The sequence below is a fragment of the Sinohyriopsis cumingii genome, chromosome 4, assembly GCF_028554795.1.
Source record: "Sinohyriopsis cumingii isolate HCF-2022 chromosome 4, ASM2855479v2, whole genome shotgun sequence".
Classification (NCBI taxonomy): Eukaryota; Metazoa; Mollusca; class Bivalvia; order Unionida; family Unionidae; genus Sinohyriopsis; species Sinohyriopsis cumingii.
This window is the reverse complement of record NC_142964.1, coordinates 86,641,282-86,667,587: the sequence shown is the minus strand read 5'-3', so window position 1 is coordinate 86,667,587 and position 26,306 is coordinate 86,641,282. Positions and strand designations below refer to the sequence as shown.

The 26,306-nt window shown below is 36.9% G+C and overlaps 1 protein-coding gene across 1 annotated transcript in view; it reads right to left on the bottom strand.

The window, feature by feature from the left end:
- LOC149801599 (asparagine--tRNA ligase, cytoplasmic-like) overlaps positions 1-26,306 on the bottom strand; it is a 54,874-nt gene that overhangs the window by 4,107 nt on the left and 24,461 nt on the right. Inside the window, exons 8-17 of the mRNA XM_089955855.1 lie at positions 25,892-25,978; positions 22,989-23,075; positions 22,224-22,280; positions 17,318-17,395; positions 15,796-15,873; positions 11,874-11,995; positions 10,848-10,983; positions 9,426-9,539; positions 3,794-3,925; positions 2,450-2,581 (exon numbers count right to left, since the gene is read on the bottom strand). Of these exons, the coding sequence (XP_089811981.1) occupies positions 2,450-2,581; positions 3,794-3,925; positions 9,426-9,539; positions 10,848-10,983; positions 11,874-11,995; positions 15,796-15,873; positions 17,318-17,395; positions 22,224-22,280; positions 22,989-23,075; positions 25,892-25,978 (1,023 nt within the window). The remainder of the gene's footprint in view (positions 1-2,449; positions 2,582-3,793; positions 3,926-9,425; positions 9,540-10,847; positions 10,984-11,873; positions 11,996-15,795; positions 15,874-17,317; positions 17,396-22,223; positions 22,281-22,988; positions 23,076-25,891; positions 25,979-26,306) is intronic.

The following is a 26,306-nucleotide window of genomic DNA, read 5'->3' as shown; positions in this document are numbered from 1 at the left end:
GAACTCAGCCACACATAGTTCAAGATATTATAGAACAGGAGAAACTAAAGGGATTTCTGATAAGACCTTTTGATTCTTCACCTTACCCCATTTACCAGGGAAATCCTATAGGCATTATTGAGGGTAAATACTCCAGAAAAAAAAAGAGACTAATTATTGATCTCTCAGCCCCACATAATAATTAAGAACACTCAAGCCTTAATAGCTTCACTGACAAGCAGGAATTTTCCTTGAAATATGTCAAGGTGGATGATGCCATAAAGACAATTAGAAAGACAAGTACAGGGTCGTGGTTATGAAAATTTGACATCTGTGATGCATTTAAACTCATCCCCATCCACCTTAGTCTGTGGCCCTATCACGGCATTAAATGGAACAATCAGTATTATTTCTGTGTACCTCTAGTGTTTGGTTCTTGTTCTTCACCAAAGATTTTCAACAAACTGTCACAAGCTATCAGTTGGAATGCAGTGAATAATTATGGCATTGACAATCTGCTCTACTTGTTGGACAACTTCCTTACAGCTGATCACCCTCACCACATGGCTGATAGAACCAGGGCCATCATGACAATACTTTTTGCTTGTTTGGGAATTCCACTTGCTTCTCATAAAACTCTTGGTCTTACATGTTTGGAATATTTAGGAGTGCTTCTGGATACCTTAAACATGCAAGCAAAATTACCAGAGGAAAAATAGAATTAGAAATCTTCTGACTCAATTTCTCAAAACAAAATCTGTAACTAAATATGAACTCTTAAGTCTCCTGGGATACTTGAATTTTGCCTGTCGTGTAAATGTTCCAGACAGGACATTTGTCTCTTATTTATTGCAAGTATCAACATCTGTTAGGGAGCTACATCACCACCTACATATTTCCAGAGAATGCAAGAACGATTTACAAATGTGCAGTGGTTTTTTCAATCCGTGGAATGGGATTTCTCTATTTTATAATGATGTTATCTCTGATTCTGCAGATATGGTACTTTACACTGATGAATCAGGGTCTGTTGGTTTGGGGGGGTATTTTAGAGGTCGCTGGTTTGCAAATTCATGGCCAGAGAAGCTACGTCCTTTAGTGGCCCATAAGCTATCCATAGCTTTATGTGAACTGTATCCCATAGTGGTGGCAGCAGTGTTGTGGGGTCAGGAATGGCAGCAAAAGAAAATACTCTTCCACTGTGACTAAAAAAAGGCAGATCTAAGAGTCCCGACATTATGAAACTAATGCGCCGCCTGACTTTGACAGCTGCAACTAATGGCTTTGTCATATATGCTGAACATATACCAGGGAAGAAAAATGCCATAGCCGATGCATTATCTCATTTACCGATTACAAGATTCGGGCAGCTGGCCCCCACAACAGAACAACAACCATGTGAGTGCCCTCTTCCAGCAAGACTACTGCTCACCTAGAGCCAACCGTAAATTTCTTGTCAGACTCATCTTTGACCACGGGCACCAGATGTGCTTATTCAACAGGCTTCCAAACCTTCAGGTCTTTCTTGCTAATGGTAGAACTGTGGATTCCAGGATCTAGTTTGTCCCCTTTATGCAAACTCGACTTACATCTTTATTCTTTACTAATACCTTACTGGGTCACTGTAAACTCAATATATTTCAGTCCATATTTCAATAAATGAGCACCTCTGCATAAGACTGGCCTTGTTTTGGCAATGTTTGGCCCTAAAAATTGTCACAGTGGCTAGAGTCATAACCACTATCAGTTATCTCACATCAGTTTTGTATTTGTAATATGAATCTATTTTGAGACTAGGTTTGTTCGTCAATTTGAAGCTTCTCAGTGGATGCATTTAATCAAAAGACATGAAACCAGGTTAACACATCTTTTGAGAAATAAAAGTATTACATTTACAAAAAATAAAATTCTGTACACAAAAAGATACATTTACCCAAAAACTGTAAGAGCATTTAATGATTTTTCAGTGTTATAATTTCTGATCCAGTATATGGATAATTATGTGACTGTTAACTGAATTTGGACAAAACAATATTCCTCTGTTGATGTATCACTGACAAAGAGGAACTGTTTTAGCCCATTTGTTGGTGGGGCTGCATCTCCTTGTAATGAGTTTATACTGAAATTGTTATGTTGCACAGTGGCATTATTCAACATCTACCTCAGAATCCTGGCTATGCTTGCTTGCACAATGTATATGTGTATTGCTCTTAGTGAGAGAGTAAACTTTTCAGTGATGAAATTAGATGTTATCAATATTTTCCTAGCAAATGTAAACAAATCTAATCAGGTCACCCTACTTTAACAAGAAAAGCAGATACTAAATTTGATTAAAATATGTGCAAAATTTGTTTTTCTGTAATCATGTCAAATAATTTTGGGACGGATCAATGCATGGATAGATAGAATAAAACAGTAGGTCCCCTTTAATTGAGCAGTAAGGAACCATATGGGATGTGCATGTACTAACCTGATCAGTGTACCAGTAGTAGTTTTTGGGGTCAATTCCCTCTCTTTTGAATCCCTCCATCAACTCATCATAATGCCATATCCTCATGGAGCCACCAATTATCTCCCCTACATTTGGCATCAGTAGGTCCACCTAAAGAAAACAAATATTTAGTACATGTTCAATGTCTTGCCTGCAATAAGAGCTGTAACCTTGAGATAATTGCCCCCAAAAATATTTGGCCTTAGACATTTTGACCATCCCAATTCAACTAATGTTCCAGAAGCTGTGGGTACTTTATTAAACAAATCCAGGAGTTCAATATTTTAAAATGGGTCATACCAATAAAACACACTTTGGATCGGGGACAGCAATTTCAAATAAGAGTAATCACCACAAATGCAATTTAGAATTTTGTATCATTTTCACATGATCTCTTAGAGTGATCAGAGTGTGAAGGCATGTATTTTTAAAAACAGCCTTCCCTGGGAACCATCAATGCTTAATAGGAACAGACCCAATAAGAAGAATGATTTTAAATTGTTTCTGGAATTACACAATTTGCCATTATTTTGTGTCCCACTACCAAGTTTTTGTGTCTCATGGATGCATGATAGCATTCATTTCCATCCAGACTCATGGCATTTGCATCCTGGGTGAAAATTTCTACATTAAAACTACCTCCATTTTTTTTCATTCTTTAGGACTGTTAAGTATTGAAACCATCTCTGAAATCTTCAAGAAACTCCAACATACCAAATTTGGTAAAATAAATACTTTCTTACATGTCTAAGTTAACATGTTCACAACTAAACCTGTAAAACAAAATTCTTAGTCATGAGCTATTATCTTGAACCTGAGATCATATATAGCAAATACATTTTATTTGAGATGATATAAATATATACCCACACACAGAATTTGGTTAAATAAATTAAATATAATTTAAAAAAATATAATTTTAAAAAATAGCAAAATTAAAAAGCAAACATTTGGGGGAAGGAGTAATTTAAGAGTCACTGTTCAAGATATTCCTCAGATATATTCATAAACTAGATTTTATTTTGATACAAATCTAATTGTACTTGTAATCACACTAACAAGCATCTTCATCTTAAAGTCAGAGTTACCTTAAAGTCAATGTCAGTTTAGGCTATCAATTTGTTCTTGGAATGCAACTAAATACAAAGCTTGGTCAAAATTCACTTGTACAAGTCACTGTGTTCATAAGCTCAATGTACAAAAATACAGCAACATAATGAGAAGTACTTTAGTAAAACCCTAGAATGACATAAATTCATGTGACTTTATCCTATTGGTAAATGTTAGTCTACGTGTTTAAAAATCGCTATCTAGAGTTCTTACTGAATCGGTAAGTCTTTGGTCGTGTGCACTGCGTTGCATATAGAAGGACTTTATTTCTGCTGGAAATCTGCACAAGAAAATTGGCTCATTTATCTTGTCTGTCATCTTTCTCTCAGGGGCTTCTGGGATATCCTGCAATTTAACAGAAACTATAATTGGTATATGCAAAGAGCTACATGTCAACTTTACAGCCATACATGGTTTTGCATAAGGTTAATGAGTCAAACAAAGTAAAGACTAGGCTGGATATTTACAAAAAAATATTTATTTTGCTAACAAGTGGACAAAGATTGTGGTTGCTACCTTGGCTGAAAAATCAATTTATGGAGTAAAAAATGTTTCTTTGATAATACCTAATCATAACTCATTAGAAGTACACTCACTACCTTTACAAATCCAACCTCATTTGGCTTGTTGGAGGAAGAAAAGTGCTAAAAAGTGGTCTCCCCTTGGACAGAGGAATTTGTGCCATATCTAGTTACTTCATCAATTATTACTGGAGTGATGTGGATGTTCTTCCATGGTGTAACTGCAGAAGGGGGGTTTGAATAGTATGTCCATCTTATGAATTGTTTAGTATTATCAAGGAAACATAGTTTACCCCAAAATCTGGTTTCTTCTTTATGTTATCCAACCATAATACATTAGAATACTGATAAGAGGGCAGGATTGCACCACCATACCCTGAAGCTGGCACTGTTTCCCACTGCATAATGTATGCAGAGCTGCCAACTCTCCAGACTCGCAATTCGTGAAAAGAGGGATAAAAATTAGTGAATTCTGAACACAATTAGTGAAAAATTATACTAGGACACTAGCTCCATCCACTTTGATGGTCAGTACTGCATTATACAAAAATCCCAAAATAAAAGTAAAACATTATTTTCACTGATTACATGTACAAATTTATTTGCTGCCAAATTTACTGATATACACAAACTTCATGCTATTTGTCATGATATGATGCTGTGGCAGTCTTGAACTTCCTCAACTGGGCTATGATAAATTTGTTTTCAAAACAATTCAGGTTTCTTGCCTGCTGTTTGGTGACTAAAATTATTGCAACTTTTCTGCCCCAAAGGAGGTATTAAAGTTCATCTTATTTTTCCTTACAACAGGAAATACTCTTTCAATGTCACTGTTGTTGATCTCCAACTGAGAGGGGGCCCCAAGTGGCCGAGTGGTCTAAAGCACTCTCCATTACGAATCACTGCCATCTCACCTCTGTCTGCATGGGTCCAAGTCTTGGAATCGGCCAATGTGGGTATGTGAGAAAGCTTGCCAGTAGCTTCTTGAGGGTAGGTGGTTCTTTCCGGGGATTTACCCATGTTCTTCCTCCACCATTAATACTGGCCGCCATGCATAACCTATCGTGGCTGAAAAATGGCGTTAAACCCTACTACAACAACAACAACTGAGAAAGGCAAGTTATGTTCAACGAGAAAACTCACAAACAATGCTTCAGCATTGGTAGCTTGCAGGACTTGAGTAGGTGGCTTAATGTACACCAGTGCTGAAATCTGCTGGGTGCTCTTCATTTTTCCAATATCTATGTGCTTTTTGCAAGCTCTGTGCTTTTCACATCATTCTGCCACATGCTCACAGGGTCTAGTATCATTGCTTAAAATTGATCTGTCATACATGTACTAAATAATAATATTATTATAAAGTACATGTATGACAGGTAAATTCTATGCAATGATATGAGCCTCTGTGTACATTCCAAATACTAAATTTCATGGCATACTACTATACGAAAAGCATCAAGTAAATCGATGTTTGACGGCTGAATGCAAAGCCAATTTTTGGTGTACTCCAATCTATATTTCACTTTTTGTTGAGGTGAAAAGATTGTAACTATTATGAGGCTTAATTACGAAATGGTATTAATTCATAAGATAAAACATCGAACGATTAACTATTAGTGGTGTCGGCGCATGCGTTGAAAGATATGAACTGGAGCAAAATATGATTAATGCTAATCTTTCAATATCTAAAAAATTCAAACACTTGAAAAGCTGTCTTCAACTGGTGTTAATTTAAAAAATACAGTTGCAAAGTATGTACATGTGACATCTAGAACGGCCAACTCTTACAATTTTGCCATTGTTGTTGTTGTTGTTGTATGGTTTAACGCCATTTTTCAGCACACGATAGACTATACGTGGCAGCCAGTATTAATGGTGGAGGAAGAACCCAGAAAACCCCAGAAAGAACCACCGACCCACGAGAAGCTACTGGCAAGCTTTCTCACATATCCACATTAGCCGAATCCGAAACTCGAACCCACGCAGACAGAGGTGAGATGGCAGTGATCAGTAACGGAGAGCGCTTTAGACCACTCGGCCACTCGGGGCCCCACAATTTTGCCGTAAGTCTTACGAAAGTTACCCTTAATATACGGACTTACAGCATACTAGCAAAAACTACGGAAAAATGATCGCTGCTGAAAAATCCGGATAATTGGCTCATCCATGTTTTTTTTATATCCGGGTTTCATCTAAGAATTAGTGAAATTAGTCAGGGAACCAGACAAACTATACAGCAGCACACCAGATGGTTTAAACTGCACCTATTTATTCATGCGAAGTGTCTGCATGATCAAACTATTGATTATAGAAACTTTAAAAATGGCGTCCAAAAAGCAATGCATGTTTTAAGATGAAAGGGAAAATAAGCTTCTAGAAAAGTATTAATAATCAACATAGAAGAATAAAAAGGAGTATTCAGATTCTTGTGAATAAAAGCTTGAAAGGACACAATTATGTTTATTGGACATCACATGCCAATTTCAGTATGCCTTGTGGCGGGAGATATGATTGCCATTGTCATGTAAAATGGAAAAGAATTTCCAAGAATTATGTCAAGTTGAGAGATAGCAACAAGAAATTGAACTGCAAAGGGTTTGGAACTAGAGTTTGTGCAACTGTACTAGTGGTAAATAAAAGTCTACTCGTACTTTACAAACTTTTAAGTTGAATATAATGTTTATTGTTGATGCTTTTATTTATGTTTTCCAGCTTTACAATAGCAGTTACTGTTATTTTGTTACACCTTACTGAAAACTGGTCAATCTTATGGAAAAAAATCAACTGCCTTACTGCGATGGACTTGTCAGGGTTGGCAGGTCTGGACATCTATATATTAAAAATCAGTTGGGCTCCAGTTTTTATCAAGAGTATTTGTAAAACTTCTGTTCTAAATAGAGATTATATCCTTTACAATTGCTTGCTACAACTGGATATAGTTCTACTAACATTGTAACTAGCAATACAGGATCGTTATGGGTATCAATGACCACTACTGCTATTCTGACTAGCACTTAACGGGATAACATTTATTTCATTTATTGTTTAAGCCAATTGAGAATTCAGGAATTTGTGATTTCCTGCAAACTGAGCCAAAGTAGAGTAACCCACATCACTACAAAGCTTCTAATCAACCCAGACATATAGCCTGAGGTTCCGATGATACAGGTCTCTCTAGGTCAAACTAAACCCTTTGAGATGAAGGGTCTCCAAGGTAGAATTTCTGACTACCATCCTACAGCTTGGATAATGCCAGTTAGAACAGTTGCACTCAAAATGCTATGTTTGTGGTGACTACTCAAACTTGATGGGCCAGTATGCACCAGAAATTCACGATCTTTGGTTAGCTGCACATAAACAGAACCGATAACCCATCACATCCAGGATGACAGAGCCTTCCTTTTCTGAGTGTAAGGAAAAGCAAAGTCTCCGGATGATGATCAACTCAGTTCACATTGGGTAATACTAAAGAACTCTTATGGGGTTTTGCAGACACCCTTTGGATGAAAGGTTAAAGGAAGATGGATCATCTGCTGGGATGTTTTGAACAAGCAGCCTGAATATATAATATTAAGGTAAAAGAGAAATGAAAAACTTCACAGGCTGAAATCTGATTAACTGAGTGAATGGTAAAAACCAATGAGATAATTTCATGAGGCAGTCTTGGATTCTGAACCCCATGCCCAAAATAGATGAAATGATGTGATGGGATAATGTAGATACATTTACAGACAGGCATATCTCTGCAATTACAGATTATTAGTTGTTCCAAATCAACTATTTAGGTAACTTATATAATGATAGTAAAGTTTCACAATGGCCAGATTGAAATACATGAATACTATACATTCACCTTTATTAATGGGGAATAATCTTCATAAAATCTGTTAGTTATGCTTAACCAGATTGCTACATCTAAATACCAACTGATGTGACTCCACTCTGTGTGTGTTTGTTTGTGGGCACTTTTAAAAATATGGGTCCTAAAATTCCCATAAACAACACTTTATACTGGAATGAGACATTAAAATTATGTTTTGCTGGAACGGGAGGTGAGGGTGTGGGGAACCAGAAGTTCTTGCTATGCCACCATCTACAAACAACAATCCTAACCTACTGGAACTAAGCACAATATAAAGGTAAGGAACCAAAATTGCTCAAACATAAGATAAAAGTCAAAGAGTTTTCACTGACTGCCATAGTAATTCTGTCCATGCTATTACTTACCAAGTTATCCAACTCCATGGGCTATAGTGTCTGAAAAATAGAGCTAAATGCAAAAGCAACCCCAATCTGACACTGGCTTTTGATATATTGTTTTACTAAATGGTGCAGTACTCCACATGACACTTCTAAATACTAGATGACTCTATGAGCAATTTTGACCTCAAGAAAATGACCTCAATGCCAACTCTAACCTAGCACAATTAGGTTCAACTAAAGACGCATGCACAAGTCTCTAAACAATGGACTATAAGTCACATTGACCAATTCTTCACTGATGGCTGTAACAGACCTCATGACACAATCACATACCAAGTAATGCAACTCTACAGACACTGCCAGATGTATTACCCTCTATATGCAAATTCCAAAATTGGAAGTTAAGTGCCTAAAGGAGAACTGTGTTCCACTGACACCACTGAAAGAAGACTCTCCATGTCATTTAAATATGGCGAGCCTTCTTACCTGAGCTATTCTATTCCCCATTTGTCCCAAGAACCATTCCTTCTGACAGCTTGCTTGGTACAAGACAGTGTGCAGATTAAGCCTATCTGGGTTTGGATAGATGATCTGCATAAACAACTGTTTGAGCAGGGCATGAAACCAAGATTTTCCTAGGAGTCTACACTGTTAAATTCAATAGAATGTTGATTCATCAATTTTCCCACTTGAAGGGTGCAACCAGGATTAGGCAAAAAATATGTGTTTCCTGCTGCACAGGTTTTAAAATTAGGTAGGCACAATTTTTAATTTTAAACATTATATATATTTAATCATTTATTTTACCATGGGGGAAAAAGTGCTAGGGTCAGCAATGAGAACCTGGACAGTCAGGCAAACAGAAACACATATTTTTTGCTGTTAAACTTACCAATGTATTTTGGTCTATGACCAACAGAGCTAAAACATTATCAGGTTATAAAGATATCATACAAACCAAAGGTGGTGCACAGCAAACTACAACTTTGTTGCCGATGTTTCAAAGGCGAGTTATAATTGCAAACAATTGCCAATTTTCGAGACCCAAGAGATGGTGATGGTAGCATAAAAAAAACACAATGAAAATTTTGTTTTAGTATATTTGAATTTTTTTAACTTACTTCTCCAAATTCATAAAATGTTCCATCATCTTTTGTGATGTTGTTGTCTTTCAGGTACTGGATAGCTTCTGTATACTGCAATCTTTTGAAAGGTCTCTTGGGTGGTTGGAAGTCCTGAAACCATGCATACAATGTTGTTTTCATTAACATACAAAAAAGTCTGTTTAGAGCTCCTCCTATAAAGTAGAATGTCACCATAAAAATCCCTTGGTTCAAGGAGAAAAGATCAAACCAAGGCCTCTGAACTGAAACTAATTTCTTTCCCTTTAATTTCGGAATTCAAAAATAATTTTTCACATAATAATGAATTAGATTAAACATGCTGCATACTTGACACCAAAACTGTAAACAGCACTGGGAATTGCTTTTATTGATGGCTACAAGATTTTTTAAAATATAGTTATAAACAGGGCAATTGTTTGACTTAGAAAATGATAGTCAAGAGCTCTCAAGCTCTAGGCATTTAAAAAAAAAATACAGTAAATGATGTGCCAATATAGTCTGTATCACGATTTTAAATCTGTAAAATTCAATTATGCTCTAAAAAGACTCCACAAAACAAAAAATGTGACCATTTTTACACAAATGCCCCACTCAATGTGAAGAAAAAAGACACCTGGCAGAATGTATGGACATATAAAATAACATACAATGGGTAAAATCATAAAGAGGCATAACTCTAAATCAAATCACCAAAGCACAATTACGTAATGTTCACTTAATGTAAATAATGCTGGCAAGTTTCAGACAATTGATCATAAGCTGCAATACTAGTTGTATGCACAAGAATTATCATTTAATACATAGATTTTTATATATACAATATATAGATTTAATAAGAAAAGCAGCAAATTTTAAGGCAAACGACTGTGCAATTACAGAATGATTTGCACGTCATTTCATAAAAAATGTTTGCAAAGTTTCTGGACGATTCATCAAAACCTCCAAGTCAATCAGCAATTGTAACAATTATACAGCAGTATTTGGAACAATTATACATTCAAGACCAAAAAGGGAAATGACTAGAGAGTTTATTGAAGCATGATGACATTATGGTATGCACACATTCACTTGACGTCAAAAACATCTGCCTATTATTAACAGTCATGAGATAATTCCTCGTCCTTCCCCCTAAGTATTTATAGTTTCAAAGTTATCTTAGCCACTGGACTGTTAATATTTATTTAAGACTTCCTGCAGTATCAGCACAAAATGGGTGGATACACAGTCTCCTTCAAAGACAATCAGAGTGAAAGATTAATTTTGAACAATCAACCATACACCAGTCTAAAACAAGGGTTTTAGAGCCTAGCAATCTTTCTCAATTGTCTGTCAAGCTTTTTTTCCCTTTTGCATGGATTCTATAAGGAAATGCAATGATGATACAGGTTTATAATGGCAGATACTGTACACAATACCTACAGGGTTAAGCTCCTTGACAATGTGTCCATAGGGAGTCTTAAGAATTCTGTCCACCACATCACACACCAGGTCTTCCAGTCTATCTAGCAGGTCCTCAAATGTGATGAATGGACATTCTGCCTCTATGTGGGTGTATCTGGGAGGAAGAAGGATATCACCATCAGACAGGCCAAAATCCATATGAACACGAAGGTTATTGTTATCCTTGACATCATCATCATCAGTGTCTTTATCATCATGTACACAAATTGCATGCATAACAAACATTTTGTAGATTATAGGTCTTGCTGGTGAACCATGTCTTGATGCAATGTACAGTAATACCTCGTGCATTCGCATTTCTGGATTCGCGAATTCACGGATTTGCGAAATTTTCATTGGTACCCTCTACGTACATGTTTTCTTTATTTTATTGAACTGTACCTTCATTATATGACTTCTGTGACATATGAAGTTTACCTAGTTTACCTTCCTGACAATGACAAAGAAAACGTCAGTCATTAAGTTTACAGTCCCATTTGTTACTTGGTTTTACCTTACTGTGAGTGCAAAAGAAAATGGCAGCCAATAAATTAGTATATGGGTAATATTAGTATACATGTACCGTACTGTAAATGCGCTAGTGTGGCAAATACCCATTAGACGATACTGTACTCTATTTTTACGTCAACCATTTATTTCTCTTTTTAAGGGTAATGTATTAAGCAAACTTTTAAATGAAATTAAAGTGCTTTGGGAGCATGATTTGGGTCATATTTAGGGTTTAAACCCTAGAAATAAGCATTTATTAGCATTTTTAGTGACTCGTACCAAACATTCGCGATTCCTCCTGATCTGCGACTGGTTCTGGAACCTAACCTCGCAAATGTTCGAGGTATTACTGTATATTACTCTTTAACACATTTAACAGTGAATCTTGAACATATCTGATGCTACTAGTTGAAATGGCAGTTATACTAATGTCTCACAATGGTTTGCAGACGAAAAACAATACATGATTTCCTCCTTCCTGATTGATGTACTTACTCCGATAGATGCCTCCTGGTCCTGGACTGCTCAGCACGGTATGACATGGCTATGCAGAAGACATCTCCCATGGAGGGGCAGCATGTCTCCAGATACAGCTGGGAGGACTGTGTTAAATATGCCTGCAACAAAAAGCCAGGATTTTTTGTTTTGTTAATGTGAAGTTCCATGGAGGCTTTCAAGATCTATCTATCCATAGCTGAATATAACCATAGTATAACCAACCATTAGAAAACTAGGCTGTATGTAACTTTCACTAGCCTCCATTAGTCACTGCAACCATAATCATGCAGAAAATAAATTTTGATTCGGGTGATCTCGATCCCTTTTGAAACTCAAGATTCGTCTGCAGTCTTTCTCTTTACATTTGAACTTATCTTTTTTTAAATTTAAAATTTAAACTTTTAATCAGTTTTATATAGCTGGTATTATGCTAACATACCATAAAACCACCTATATACCTACCCATCTACCTACATACCTGCCTATCTACTGTGACTGGGTATGAACGAAATAAAACAATAACAGCAATCTTTTTTATGATATCAAAGTAAAGATACTATAATGTCAGAGCTGAAAAACCAGAGATTAATGTTTTTGTATTATAATGTAGTTTCTTTTTCTTTAAATCACTTCAGAAGCCAGACTGTACAGAGTGAAAGCCACAGCCTTCCAAAAACTAAGGAGTGATTTACCTTTTTTGATCCAAAAACTGATGGTGTCCATATCCAAAATGAAAGCCATCACAAAGTTTGATAAATGTCGATAGTGGAGATCTGGAGTTATTGTGCAAAAACCATTTTTCAAATTTCAGTTACAGTGACAATGACATTGACCTTCTGACCTGGAAATTAATAGGGTTCTTCTTTATACCATTGCAATTCATCCATAATGTTTGGTAGCTGTTGACAGTGGACAACTTGAATTATTGTACAGAAACAAAATTTGTAACAGACATGCAGAAAGACATATAATATATTCTGCATCATGGCAAATGTATTATATCTTTTATATTGAGATTAGTTATTTGGGAGTGTATGGTACCTATCAATATAGTAACCAACCAGCATCTGGATAATGCATGAATGTAGCGCTTAATCCCAAAAGTAACTAACAGGTTCAAACATCCTAACTAGTGTGGCAACTGCATGATTGAATTTCATTGAAATACAAAAGCTGAGAAAAATTTCAACAATATCTTATTAAAAGTTTGAACAACAGTACCATCCAGTCCCAGGTCTGTGCAAAGATGAACTCTAATGACACTTGCATCACCTTCCAAGCTCCCACTGAATTAGTGGGTGCAGTAGAGACTGCACCTAGTAAACACTATTCCACAGTCTAGTGATGTTTTTTGTCTGTGTGGTCATGATTGTGTGTGTGTGTGTGTGCATAAATTTGTGTAGCAGTGATATTGCTAAATGACAGAGCATTTAATTTTCGGGTAAAGTTGGGTGGAAGGGGCTGGGCCCTTTTGGATACATTTTATGGGCTTCAGTACCTTGAAAAAATATTCTTTTTCAGATCTGAAGAAAAAGAGAACTAACTTAATCGATTTTTATTAATTTAGATAAAAAAAAATTTATCTTGTGGTAAAAAAAATATAAATATCCTTCTTTGAACAAAAATCTCCTGAAAATTAAAATGGTCAGTTTTAAGTCTACCAACTATTTCCATTTTTATGTTTTTTAATTAATATTTTGATTTCCAGTCATTTTTCTAAAGGCTTTTATGTGTAGACAAAGTATTCTCAATTGAATGATATCACTTTTTGCATCATATGCACTGATCCTGAGGACATCCTAACATACTTTCTGAGTCGCATAAAATCTCCCCAATGCTGTCTGGGGGGGATTGGTAGGTATGAAAATCACAGTGTTATTACTAATTATGTTGCATACACATAACTGCTTAGTAAACAATCAACGTATCTGGCCAGCTTTCCCAAAGACCATTTCAACGGTCCTTCCCAAGTGATTCTTTGACATTTATGGAGATAATCCAATTTGCATTAACTGGCTTAAGGGTATGAGTTTTCTGACAGTGTTTCTCTACTGTCTTCCCATTCATACTCAAGAAATCACCCAAGTCTGATACAGCTCATGAAAGTGAATTCTGAGTTTCCCAATGGAGATTCTGTCAAGAGAAATCTGGGGGTTCACTGCATATAGCTGATACAGAGGTATGTGGCCACTTTCTTTTAAAAGAGACTGAAGCTTCTTTCAGAGATCTGCTTTGAAAACTTCAAAGGGTGCTACTGCCTTCTATTACACTGACTATGGGGCAGAGTCACACATATAGTTCACCTGTTATCAGAATTTGGTAGACAAACAGGACTCCTTAGGATTAAACAGGCCCATAATCAAAGGAGATTCTACTTCAAGATTATGACTATTTGACCACTGTCTCAGTTATCATATGACAGCTGCCAGAGTAAAACTCCACTTCAACAGATCTGAAAATCTTCATGTATTCAAAAGATAGTTTTTCTTCAAAAATCCTGTTTTGCTGTCAGTGTCTTTGATTTAGCACCTAATTACTAACTGTTGAGTGCTTTATTTTTTGATAACAGTCTTTAAGAACCCTGAACAACCCAAATGCAATCTTAAATGCGGCACTGGAATTAAGCTTGTTTGCTTCAACATATATACAAAAGGATGTCTGCCTCTTTTTTATTTATATTTAGGCACTGATTATAAGCGGTAGTAATGAATGACCTCCCTATCATATATACTTGCTTATAAGTTGAGTCCAATTGCAAACAACAAAGACTCTTATCTGCAATCACATAATGCACTGGTGTATCAGTCGAGATCTGCCAGTGCATTATGTAATGGCAGAAATAGGTCTGTGGTGTTTGCAACTGGGCATCACACTATACTTCTCAGTAATCTTTTATTGAGACATGAATACTGTTGCTCAGTATTTAATCAATTTTTTATTTTCTAAGGACAAATACACAAAATTAGCTAACGTAGATATGTATTTTTTAAAACCAAACCATGAAATTTAACACTAATAAATTTGTAGTAATTCAACGTTTTTACCTTGTAATATGGTAGATCCACATACATTTTTTAACAAAAATGATATTAATCTTGCTCCCGTGTGACATATGTCATCTGCATCCACAAGACAAAATTCTGACTCTGCTTACTGATCTACAGGACGTAAAATGGTGGCTTCCACAATAATTATAATGGACTTAAAACTGCTCACTTTACACTGGTAGTAAATGTATATTAGATGTGTGACCTTAGACTCCTTACGTCTCATGTCTGGTTGTAATCATGAAATGGAGCTAAATACTACACGAATGAAACCCAGTTTAATCCAGTGAGACATGGAATCTGACCCTAGAGTCACAAAACATCGACATTATGCCTCAAACAGGTTCACAGTGAGTGGATCCGACATAAAATTTTCCCATATTATTGGTCTAAAATACTTTAGATCAATTTCTCATCACATGACAGCAAGCCTTATCAATATTCTCTTGAAATCCTTGCACCAGTGAATCTGCTGTCTATAATGATTTGTCTGCTGGCTTCATTTTATTTAAACCCGTATTTCATGCATAAAAAATGTTTGGTTTTTGCCGCATCTTCCAAACATTTTTTTTCTCATCTTCTGAAAATGTTAGCTAAAACCTTCATAATGATCAATAGCCCAAGATCAATAAAGATTGTCACTGTTTGAACCAGCTGGTCATGATGTAAAGTAAATAAAATATCAGAATGAATGCAAATCTATGACAAAAAAAGTGCAAATCAAGACACCATAGAGACAACAGTTGACAAGAAGACCATATTAGTTCAACTCACCATAAAAATTGCATAGACAGAACATTCCAGTTTGTCAAAAATATCTGTCAAATGATTGACACATAAATGTGCGAACTACACCAAATGAAATTTCATACCTCTTCTCCAAAGTAGTTCAGTGAGAACAGTGTTGAGCCTCCCTCTACCTGACACTGAACTAGGGTAGGTGGGGTCACCTGAAAGATGTCAAGATTTTCATCATAAGCTATACTCTATGTAAAAGCTTTTTTTAATTACCAAACTTACATTGCTGCATCTAGATGATCAAGTGGGCCATAATCTTTCAAGTAGTGGGCCATCTATTGATTGCAGAATAAAGACAGCTAAAAGTACAAGTATTACATGCTACAAGAGATAGATATACTGTTGTAAATAAAAAATACAACAAAATTTGATGAAGAAAAAATGTTCATGTATCTGCAATTAAAACAAGATTACCTGAACACCTGCTCCATGTTTAATAGTAATCAATGTGGTCACATGTTGGGTATGGCTGACTCTAGAAATTGCTGGCAAAGTTTGGCTAAGATACATAAGCTAGAATAAATATTTTGCAAAACCACATTTTCTTTCTATGACAATGACCGTGACCCTTGACCCTCTGACCACAAGATCAGTAGACTTCATCCATACGTTAAGTGCAAGCTCTCAAAAACTCTGGTCAAGGTATGTGGTCCAAAAGTAAATGTCATGGAAAAAAAATATATTCTTCTTCTAGTCACAATGACCTTTTACATTTTTAGCCCAAAATCAGTAAGCTTCATCCTTACTCATGTAAATAATCCACAAAATTTGGTGAAGGTACATCACTGAAAAATTTTAAAAACCAATAGGATTCTACCTCATCATACATGCAAGCCATTCACAAAGTCTGGAAACTGTAAATAGTGGAGAACTCAAGTTATTGTGCAGAAACAAGTTTCTTATATTAGAAACTTTGAACCCTAAATTGATATGGTTCTTCCATACCCTAAATCTAACCATCCATAAAATTTGATAACTTGTGATTATAGACATTCGAAGTAGTGTGTGGAAATGAAATTAAATTGAGAACTGATGGAGAGTAAAGATGGATGGATATATGGATGGATTAAAAGATGAATGGACAAGATGATAACCATACACCCCATCTTAGGGCATGCATACCAAAGTCTATAATGTTGCAAGATTTTTCACACTTTCTTGCTAAGGCCACGACAAAGCAGTGTGAAACAAAAGTCTCTCAAAGAGACTACACTGGATAAAAGGACTTTCCAGGAATCCTGAAGTCCATTTCTTCTTTTCAGCTTCCAAGCTCTGAACCATCTCTGAAACTTGTTTTGCAATTCCAGCATACCAAATTTGGTAACAAAACTATTTTCTTATGTTTGATGCAGCATGTTTTTTCAGTGATACTGACCTTCTGACCCTACAATGAGAGTGTTCTTCCTTTGTTCATGTGCAAGCCTTCCAGGAAGTTTTGTAACTGCAGATGATAGATAATATGAGTTAGTGTGTAGAAGTGAAAATGGTCAACAGACAGATGGACATAATTTGTTCTTCCTTGCAGTGGACATCCATATGTAATCCAAATAAAACCTGAAACATCTTTTTCATGCTAAACAACGATGATTCCCCTACCTCATAATATCCCCTATCCGAATAGTGATCTCTAAAACACTGCATGACAACTGATCTCATCTTCATAATCTTGGAGGTCTGCAAATGACAAAACACATCCATGTTACAAAAGCATGTAGTTGTAGAGCTGATATTTTCAAAGAGTGATGCCCAGAAAAAAGGAAAGAAATGCAGAAGATCAACAGTTTTTCTCTACTAACAGTATATAGCTGACCAATGGTAATTTAAAACAAGAGGCCCCAGCTGACCTGAGACTGTTCACCTGGCTGACATTTGCTTAATAACATTATTAACCTAAATATCCAGACCCTACAATTTTCTGGACACAAATTTATGTAAAATATAAACAATGAAAAGAATTTGACTTTAATATTTTATTTTACAATAAAGAATTATGGAATTTATGTGCCTCCAACATTATAGTTGCCTGTCTTTGCAAACTTCCAGGGACTCCGAGTGGGTGAGTGGTCTAAAGCGCTCTCCGTTACGGATCACTGCCATCTCACCTCTGTCTGTGTGGGTTCGAGTCAAGGATTTGGCCAATGTGGGTATGTGAGAAAGCTTGACAGTAGCTTCTCAAGGGTCGGTGGTTCTTTCCGAGGTTTTCCCAGGTTCTTCCTCCACCATTAATACTGGCCGCCATGTATAGCCTATCTTGTGCTGAAAAATGGCGTTAAACCGCACAACAACAACAACAACAACAAACTTCTGGCTTTCAAGGCGATTTCTTTGGATGGATAATGTTTCTCTTCTTTGATTCTGCAAGTCTGGAATTCATTCTTTGTCAGAAGTTTCACATTCACCAATATTTAAATACTCATGCGCTAATATGACGTGTATTGAAGGTATAATGAAATGTGGGTGGCGTGACAAAAGAATAATTAAGATAGGCCTTGATGCATCAATAGCCATATCCTTGTGGGCTTTGATTCTCATGAAAGAAAGAACTCTCTAGTGAAAGAATGATAAGCTCTTTTAACAGTCAGAACAGTTCATCTTGAGATGGTGGCTGCAAAATTATCAGAGGTATCTTTGCAAGGGAGAAAAAATGATGTTTCTGATACTTTCTTTTTTGCTTTAGCCAAATAAAATGCAAATCCTGAACTGTGCAAAGGAGTCTATCTTCATCATTCTCTGTAAAGATATATGACTGTAACTGGGGATTTTAATTGTATCAGAAGTTAACAGAGGTCGACAAAGAACTGTAAAGAATCCTTTTCAACTCCTAACTGATCCTAGAGGAGAATGAAGATTGTCTTCAAGGATTTTACTATAAGGGTCACAGGGATGTTAAGATAACAACCAAAGAACCTCTTGGCATTAAAAAGTGTGAGACAGATTTCTGAAGCTCAAAGTATTTGACCAATTCTGACAGATGGGGCTCCAATCATATAGTGGAGCCCATAAAAAGAACATAAGAGCATTATTGAGAATTTCTCTATTACCCTTAATGGTGGATATAAGGCAAACTTTTTCTTCAATACAGCATTACCAAAGGGGAGAGATAGGATCAATGTCTGTTTTTACTTCACCTATTATAAAACATTCACAACTTAGCATTATAAATCTTAAATGTTGATTGCCTCCTTGCCTGGACAACTTTGCTCAGTAACCGATCTTGACCAACCATCACTAAACTGTTGGGGCCACAGGAGGGCTATCAGGGTGAGCAATGATGTGGAGGTCCTGACTCTGTAAAGAAGCTAAGGTATTAGTTGGATGGGTAGGATGGCATACATGTACAATCAATCCAACATCACAATGAAGACATCCAAGGCCCATGCCCTTTTGTTTTGGAACTGGAGAGACACAATGGTTGTTGTTCAACCTCACTGCAAACTAACACTTACTTTCCCCCCAGTGACTGTCTGTCTGCTACCAACTAGTACAAATACCATTCTGTGAGAACTGCTTAACTGTCTGGAAAGACTTTCCACTCAAAATATTTCTCTTTCCTGGAATGTGGTGGATTTTGAGAAAGATTTCCTCCAAATCTGTCTAACTGAGAAGGTCCCAGACTTAAAAGCAGGAAAAAAGCCCACTTGACATCTGAGTTATGTTATGACAAGCATTTTGTCCATTCTGACCATGATGCCTTATGCAGTTAATGCACCCTCATTGTAGTGTTAGAAACACAGCCTGCACTTCATGATTGCTGATCACAAGCACGTCAGGACTACCCCACCCCCATGCTCTATGTGAACACCCCAGATAGACTATGAAGCATCATTGTGCAGGAAGGAGTGAAGTACTGGGGTATGAATCTAACTCTCACCAGAAACTGCTACTCATTCTGAAGATAATAAAGCATGGATCCTAAGAATGTGGGTGGATAGCAGGTCTTTGTTAGGTCTTCAGTTTGTTGGAAGCAAGAACTGGAGAGGCCACAAATGAAGCCTGGAAGTGGAAATAAGTCTGCTGCCACATTCTGAGTTCCCATGAGAAGCAGGTAAAGTCCCACTGACAAAGAAGTCTTCTTGAACAGGCTTGCCATTCATTCAGATGGAGTAGCAATAACAAGATTTTCAAAATGGCTGGGGGGCCCCGAGTGGCCGAGCGGTCTAAAGCGCTCACCGTTCCGGATCACTGCCATCTCACCTCTGCCTGCGTGGGTTCGAGTCCAAGGCTCGGCTAGCGTGGGTACGTGGGAAAGTCTGCCAGTAGCTTCTCGTGGGTCGGTGGTTCTTCCCTGGGTTTTCCAGGGTTCTTCCTCCACCAGTTATACTGGCCGCCATGTATAGTCTATCTTGTGCTGAAAAATGGCGTTAAACCCGAGAACAACAACAACAACAACAAAATGGCTGGACTAATTGGTTGCAATCTGTTTGGGTCAAGCACTTCTAATGTTTTACCTATTCAATTTGGTTAATGTTGTTGTTGTTACTGTGGGGTTTAACGCCATTTTTATGCACACAATAGGCTATGCATGGCAGCCAGTATTAACGGTGGAGGAAGAACCCAGGAAAACCCAGGGAAGAACTACCGACCCATGAGAAGCTACTGGCAAGCTTTCTCACTTACCCACATTGGCCGAATCCTTGACTAGAACCCACGCACACAGAGATGAGATGGCAGTGATCCGTAATGGAGAGTACTTTAGACCACTCAGCCACTCAGGGCCCCCCTATTCAATTTGGGGGTCAGCTTATATGCAAATGGACTTGTACAGAAGTATATATGGTACTCAAGGAATGGGGGAGAAAATAATGTACAATACAGACAAGTATACAATTGTAAGCAATTATGCCTAAGACACTTAATGATAAATATTACTGAGTACTCAGAGATGCAATAACCACACTAAAGAAATGACTGGATATTCTGAATGACAGAACTAACTATGGCATGAGTGTCCATCCTTCTTTTGGCTGGGGGCCTATGCGAATAAAATGCTTAATGTTATGTGCTGCATGAGCAAGAACAGTTCCTTATCACAAATTATGCATATTAATTAAAATGCATATTTTTAAAATGACTGCTTAAATGGCTGTGGGTCACACAATGTAAAGGACTAGGCTGCATGCAGCCCATGGGTTGTGGGTTGGTCATGCCTGTACTATGCCATCAGAATGGGATCATGTCTTTTAGAGTAGTACCTCCAATAGTTAATGTAACAACAGCCAAACGTGATGGCTAATCACTCTTGTTGGACTGAGGTGCCCTCTTGCATGCTGTATGATGTGACTAATAGAGGTAAAAATACAGTGGTACAGTGGTTAGCATGTTGTGTTAAATCCTAATAAATGGTCTCAGCATGTGTTGGCTACCATGGTGTGCCCTTGGGCAAATCACTTTACTAAAAAAAATTGGTCTCAAAGTTTTGAAAAGTTGAAAACAACAATTGTTGATGGACAATTTATTTACTTTTCAATGCAAAATAAACATGGTTGTTTGTTTTATATCTCATCGTAAGTATTTGCAACTATACAGTGATTAATGTTCAAATTGTGTTTTTTTAAAGGTAACCAGCAGCTAATGCTTTGATGCGCCAAACATAATTATGTTGTCTAGGTAAATTCTACTCTGGACACTATGATATATTTTAGAAATGCCATTCTGCTCCAAAGTAGTGTAAATATTGGACCTTAACATTTACTAAGTAGTGTGTTTGATTTTGGGAGTGAGAATGAAAGCAATGCTATTACACAGCAACACCTGAACGATGACTGATGAGGACATACAGCAAACATTTGAGAGTGACAATGAAGAGGAATTTATGTGATTTGATAATACAGACTGAAATTCACAGAGAAGGTGAACCTTAAAGTGTCCTTTAAAGGATTAAACAGAATTGAAAAGATATACTGTTACAACTGACACTTTTATTTTTTTTGTATTATATCTAAACAAAACTAATGGTCTTCATTGGGTTTAACATACAATTTAAAAGTACTAACAGATAAAAAAAAACGGAGCAACAAGTAAGCAGTTTTACTGTAAGCCAATTAAACATTGTGTAATAAGTGATGTGCAGTGCACTCTCCAAAATGGCATACTATTGTCATATTCCAAAATGGTATACTATTTTCATACTAAAAATATATGTAGTGAAATCATCAAGATTTTAAAATGTGTTAATTATATATGCATTATAAAGCAGGACCACTTTTTCACCTTTTTTGGGAAAAAAATCATGGTGCTCACTATACACACCGAAATAAGTTAATTTGTTAATAACTGATATTGTCAATTTCAACATTAAAGAAAACATGTTTCAAACATGTCTAAGAATCAACCTGCATGATGTGATCATTCACATCCATTCCTTGATACTGCAATAAAATTCTACCAACAAGCCAATCATCACATGATGTCTAGAGCCCTTTTCTAATGGCAAAAGCCTGATGATGTAGATTTAAAATGGAGATGCAAACTAACTTAATGTATTTAGATGTAGAAGACTTACGTTTTCTCCTCTAATCATCATGTGTCTGTTGTCAAGCTGAACATCGACGTTGGCATCCTGAAAAATTGAAATGTTAAATCTATAAACATTTTAAAGCAAGATATCACACTGTACATTGGCATCCTGAAAAAGTGAAATGTTAAATCTATAAACATTTTAAATCAAGATATCACACTGTTTTTGGAAACTTTTTGGGATTTTTTTTATTTTTTATTTATTTACTAGCATATGTTATTGTGGATTCCTTTGTAAGACTGAATCATCCTAAGATTTTCTGGAGAGCAATTGTTTTCCGTTTGAATTTTACATAATTTCTCAAGTCAACTATGTTTTAGTTTCGAGTTAGTGTATTTTATGTTTCCTGAACCTCTGTGACAGAGATCTTGCCCAAGTGTTGACATACCACTCAAAATGTCCTTGCCTATTGTATCAATAATGTAGATATTAAATTGCTTCAGTGTCGACACTTCTTATTTATACCTACAACTTCCTAATGTCAGCACAATTTTCTTTTACAGGATGTCCGCTTAATCATTCAATTTTAGTTACAGTTAGCAACTTGTACAACAGTTAACACAGACACAGTGTATTCACTGACTATATGGTACTTATATCTGAAGTTAAATTAATTTATTTCAAAATATTTCTCCCGATTGAAAGTGAGTATTATTTGAGATTCTATACAAGAGGTGCATAATAAGCCTTTTGAAGTTGATTGATATTTGATGATCTTCACTAGTCTGATGAAATAAACATTCAACTTACTTCGTTAAGCAGATTGTCAGCTCCACCTGGTGGGGATGGTCCTATCAACTGCCAGTAATCCACAGTCATTTCATGGTTTCCAGGGGCCTTGAAAAGAATGACAGAACAATTCATGAAGATAATAATGAATCTATACATTAGGAAGTATTGTGCTAGATGTAGAATACCAACCATTGTCAAATTTACAGCAGATGGTCATCCACTGAATGCTCTATTGTCCAGAAAGAATTTCCTGGGATACAAGATTTCACTATGTCTATATTATTCTTTTTAACTGCATACTAGTCAAACCATCCCTGAGTTTCCTGAGGAACTGAAACAGACCAAATTTGGTAAGAAAATATATTATCTTAATGTCCAAATTAACATGTTCATAAGATACATGTAACGGCAGTACAAAACAGTCTTATCGGAGGGAAATCTTGTCTTATGTCTTGATCACAGCTTCCAACAACCCCATTAAGGCAGCTGGAGACAACGGTTCCTCCTTCAAAATACTGATGGAGCCAGTCTAAAAAAAGATTGGCATGTAAAGTTATTGAAACCAGTGTCAGTTCATATGGTTCCAAAGCCACCTTGATGGGGAGACAGGCCTGGATCCTTGCCAAAAACCAAACTTGTGAGGCATTCAAGTCCAAGGTCGGGGGTTTTGAGGGGAATCGTGGACAAATGGACCCTGATGATCAAGGCTGAAACCAGGGTCCAAAGTACAGAAGAGAAGGCAGTTCACACCTTCTGCAGTCTGGCCCCCATTGGGTTTTAGGTAACTTATGAGTCTATTCCCCATCCACAAGTGAATGAGGAAGCAGTAGCAGGTCCAGTTTAGACTGTGCCTTGTAGATATTCTGTTAACTGGGAACTCGCTCAGTAGTTGGAGTCCTTATTGGCATTGAACAGGAACATAAAAAAGGTACTGACCTGAACGCCCACCCTCGACCAGTCCTTAAAACTCTGAATCCATTTCCCAATGGAAACATAGAGAAATGTGGGTTAATGGACAAATTCATCCCCCCAACTGGTTTTCAAAACTCTGAATCCATTTCCCAATGTAAACAGAGAGAAAGGTGGGATGACGACCCCCCCCTCTCCAACTGGTTTTCAAAACTCTGAATCCATTTTCAAATGGAAATATAATGGGGGGGGGGTATTGAACCAATCCCTTCCCTTAGACCAGTGGAACATAGGCCCTTGTCTGATGCCCAGCCTATGTTGACTGGTGCAAAGTGCCAGGTACTCTGTGGTTAGCAACAGAGCTCAGTACTCCACGATTGGTGACCCGAGGCCTAGAATATAAGATCAGCACAATATGCCATAATCAGTGATCAGCACCTGGTGCCCCCAGAATGATGATAGAAACTGGGTAACTGTCCCTTTAGACACAACCCACCATCTGGTTTTAAATTTCAAGTACCTGGTAACCAGTGACTGAGCAACATATCTCAGAAATTAAACTCATTTTTGCAGGATTGCTGCCTGGAACCTTGTGACCCTGTGCCTGACGCAGGTGATCTTCATTACTTGTCACCTGAAACATTACCTGGTGCCAGGTGATTTTATGCCAAATCCCAAAACTAATCATGCAACAAAACAACAAATGGGGCAACAATCCATGCATACACATGCTGTGCATTTAGGACACATGGCATGAATGTCCCATGTTGCCATTTTACATCCACGTTTGCCGAACTGGCTCATTTAAGAGAAAAGTTGTTGTTGTTTTGGGCATAACGCCATTTTTCAGCACATGATAGGCTATACATGAGGGCCCAGTGTAACTGATGAAGGAAAAAGCCAGGATGTCCCTGGTAAGAACCACTGACACATGGGAAGTTACTGGCAAGCCTTCTTACATACCCACATAAGCCATGCCCAAGATTCAGCTCATGGAAGAAATGACCCTTCAAATAAGTAACTTGGAAACAGGCAATGTTTCTGGCTTACTGGGGTGTGTCAACCTAATAAGGCATCACTCTGCGATGGTGACTTCAGACAATATATCAGTAGTAATGTACCTCATCAGCAAGGTACACATGCACCTCTCAACCTAATAAGGCATCACTCTGCGATGGTGACTTCAGACAATATATTAGTAGTAATGTACCTCATCAGCAAGGTACACATGCACCTCTTTGTGTGGAAGTCTTGAACCTCCTATGACAGGCAGCCTTAGAGGAAATAACTCTCTGAATCCATCATATTTCAGACAGGAGGAATATTCTAGTGAAAAGTCTGTCCAGAGGGTGGGTTTTGTGGTCCTCAATGAATGGATTTTAAATAAATTCTCTTTTACTAACTGTGGGGGGAGACCCTTGGTAAAAAACAAGTTCCTCTTTTATGTCTCTCCAGTCTAAGACCAGAGGGCCTGAATAGTGCTTGTTTTAAGTTCTAAAGCTGGAACATCTGCTTGCATACTCCTTCCCACCTTTCAGAATTATTTTGCAGGTGCTCCACCAAGTCAGGATCTCCAATGCAGACCTGCCAGCTCTAACAATACCTTCTCATAAGGCAGTCAATAAAGTCTCACCTTTTTTCAGTTCCCTTTCTGTAGTCATATGGCAGGCTGACATTATAAAAACACAGATTTAAGCCCTGTGACCACAATGATTGTACTTTTGATTGGTTTTCTTTTTGGGGATCTTTTGTTCAATAGGTCCATTATTTAAAAGTCATTTTTGTAATCACCACAGTAAATTCATTAAGGTTGGCAAGTCTGCAAAGATTAATTAGATGCTGCATTTGATTTACTTTGTTCTCATCTGTCACATTCACGAACCAAGTGGGAAAAAACCCACAAAACAGGCTGACAAATCAAGCAATTTGCTCTAAGCAGTTATCTGACTGTATTGCATAATCAAAACAAACAATTTTGTAAGAGTCTACATATTAAATTTCCCTTTACTTACAGTCTTCCCTTCTGGCAGCTCCATGACTTGTCCAAAGACACAAATGGCAGCTTCTGTTGCTAATGTCAGTGCATCATAGGTCTGACACTGTAAGGATAATGACAAAAGTCTGACAATGTAAGGATAATTACAGAAGTCTGACAATGTAAGGATAATGACAAAAGTCTGACAATGTAAGGATAATTACATAAGTCTGACATTGTAAGGATAATGACAAAGTTAAATGTGCAGGCCATTGAAAACATATTGTATGTCTAATGTGAAAGTAAATCATATTGTGCTTAGGTATTTCAAATGGTTTTTGCAAATGTCTTAATTATTTAAGACAAAATATTAATTATAGATCATGGTCAATTAATATTTTAAAAACGAGATCTTCATACTACATATCTGGCCAGGAAAATAATTAAATAAG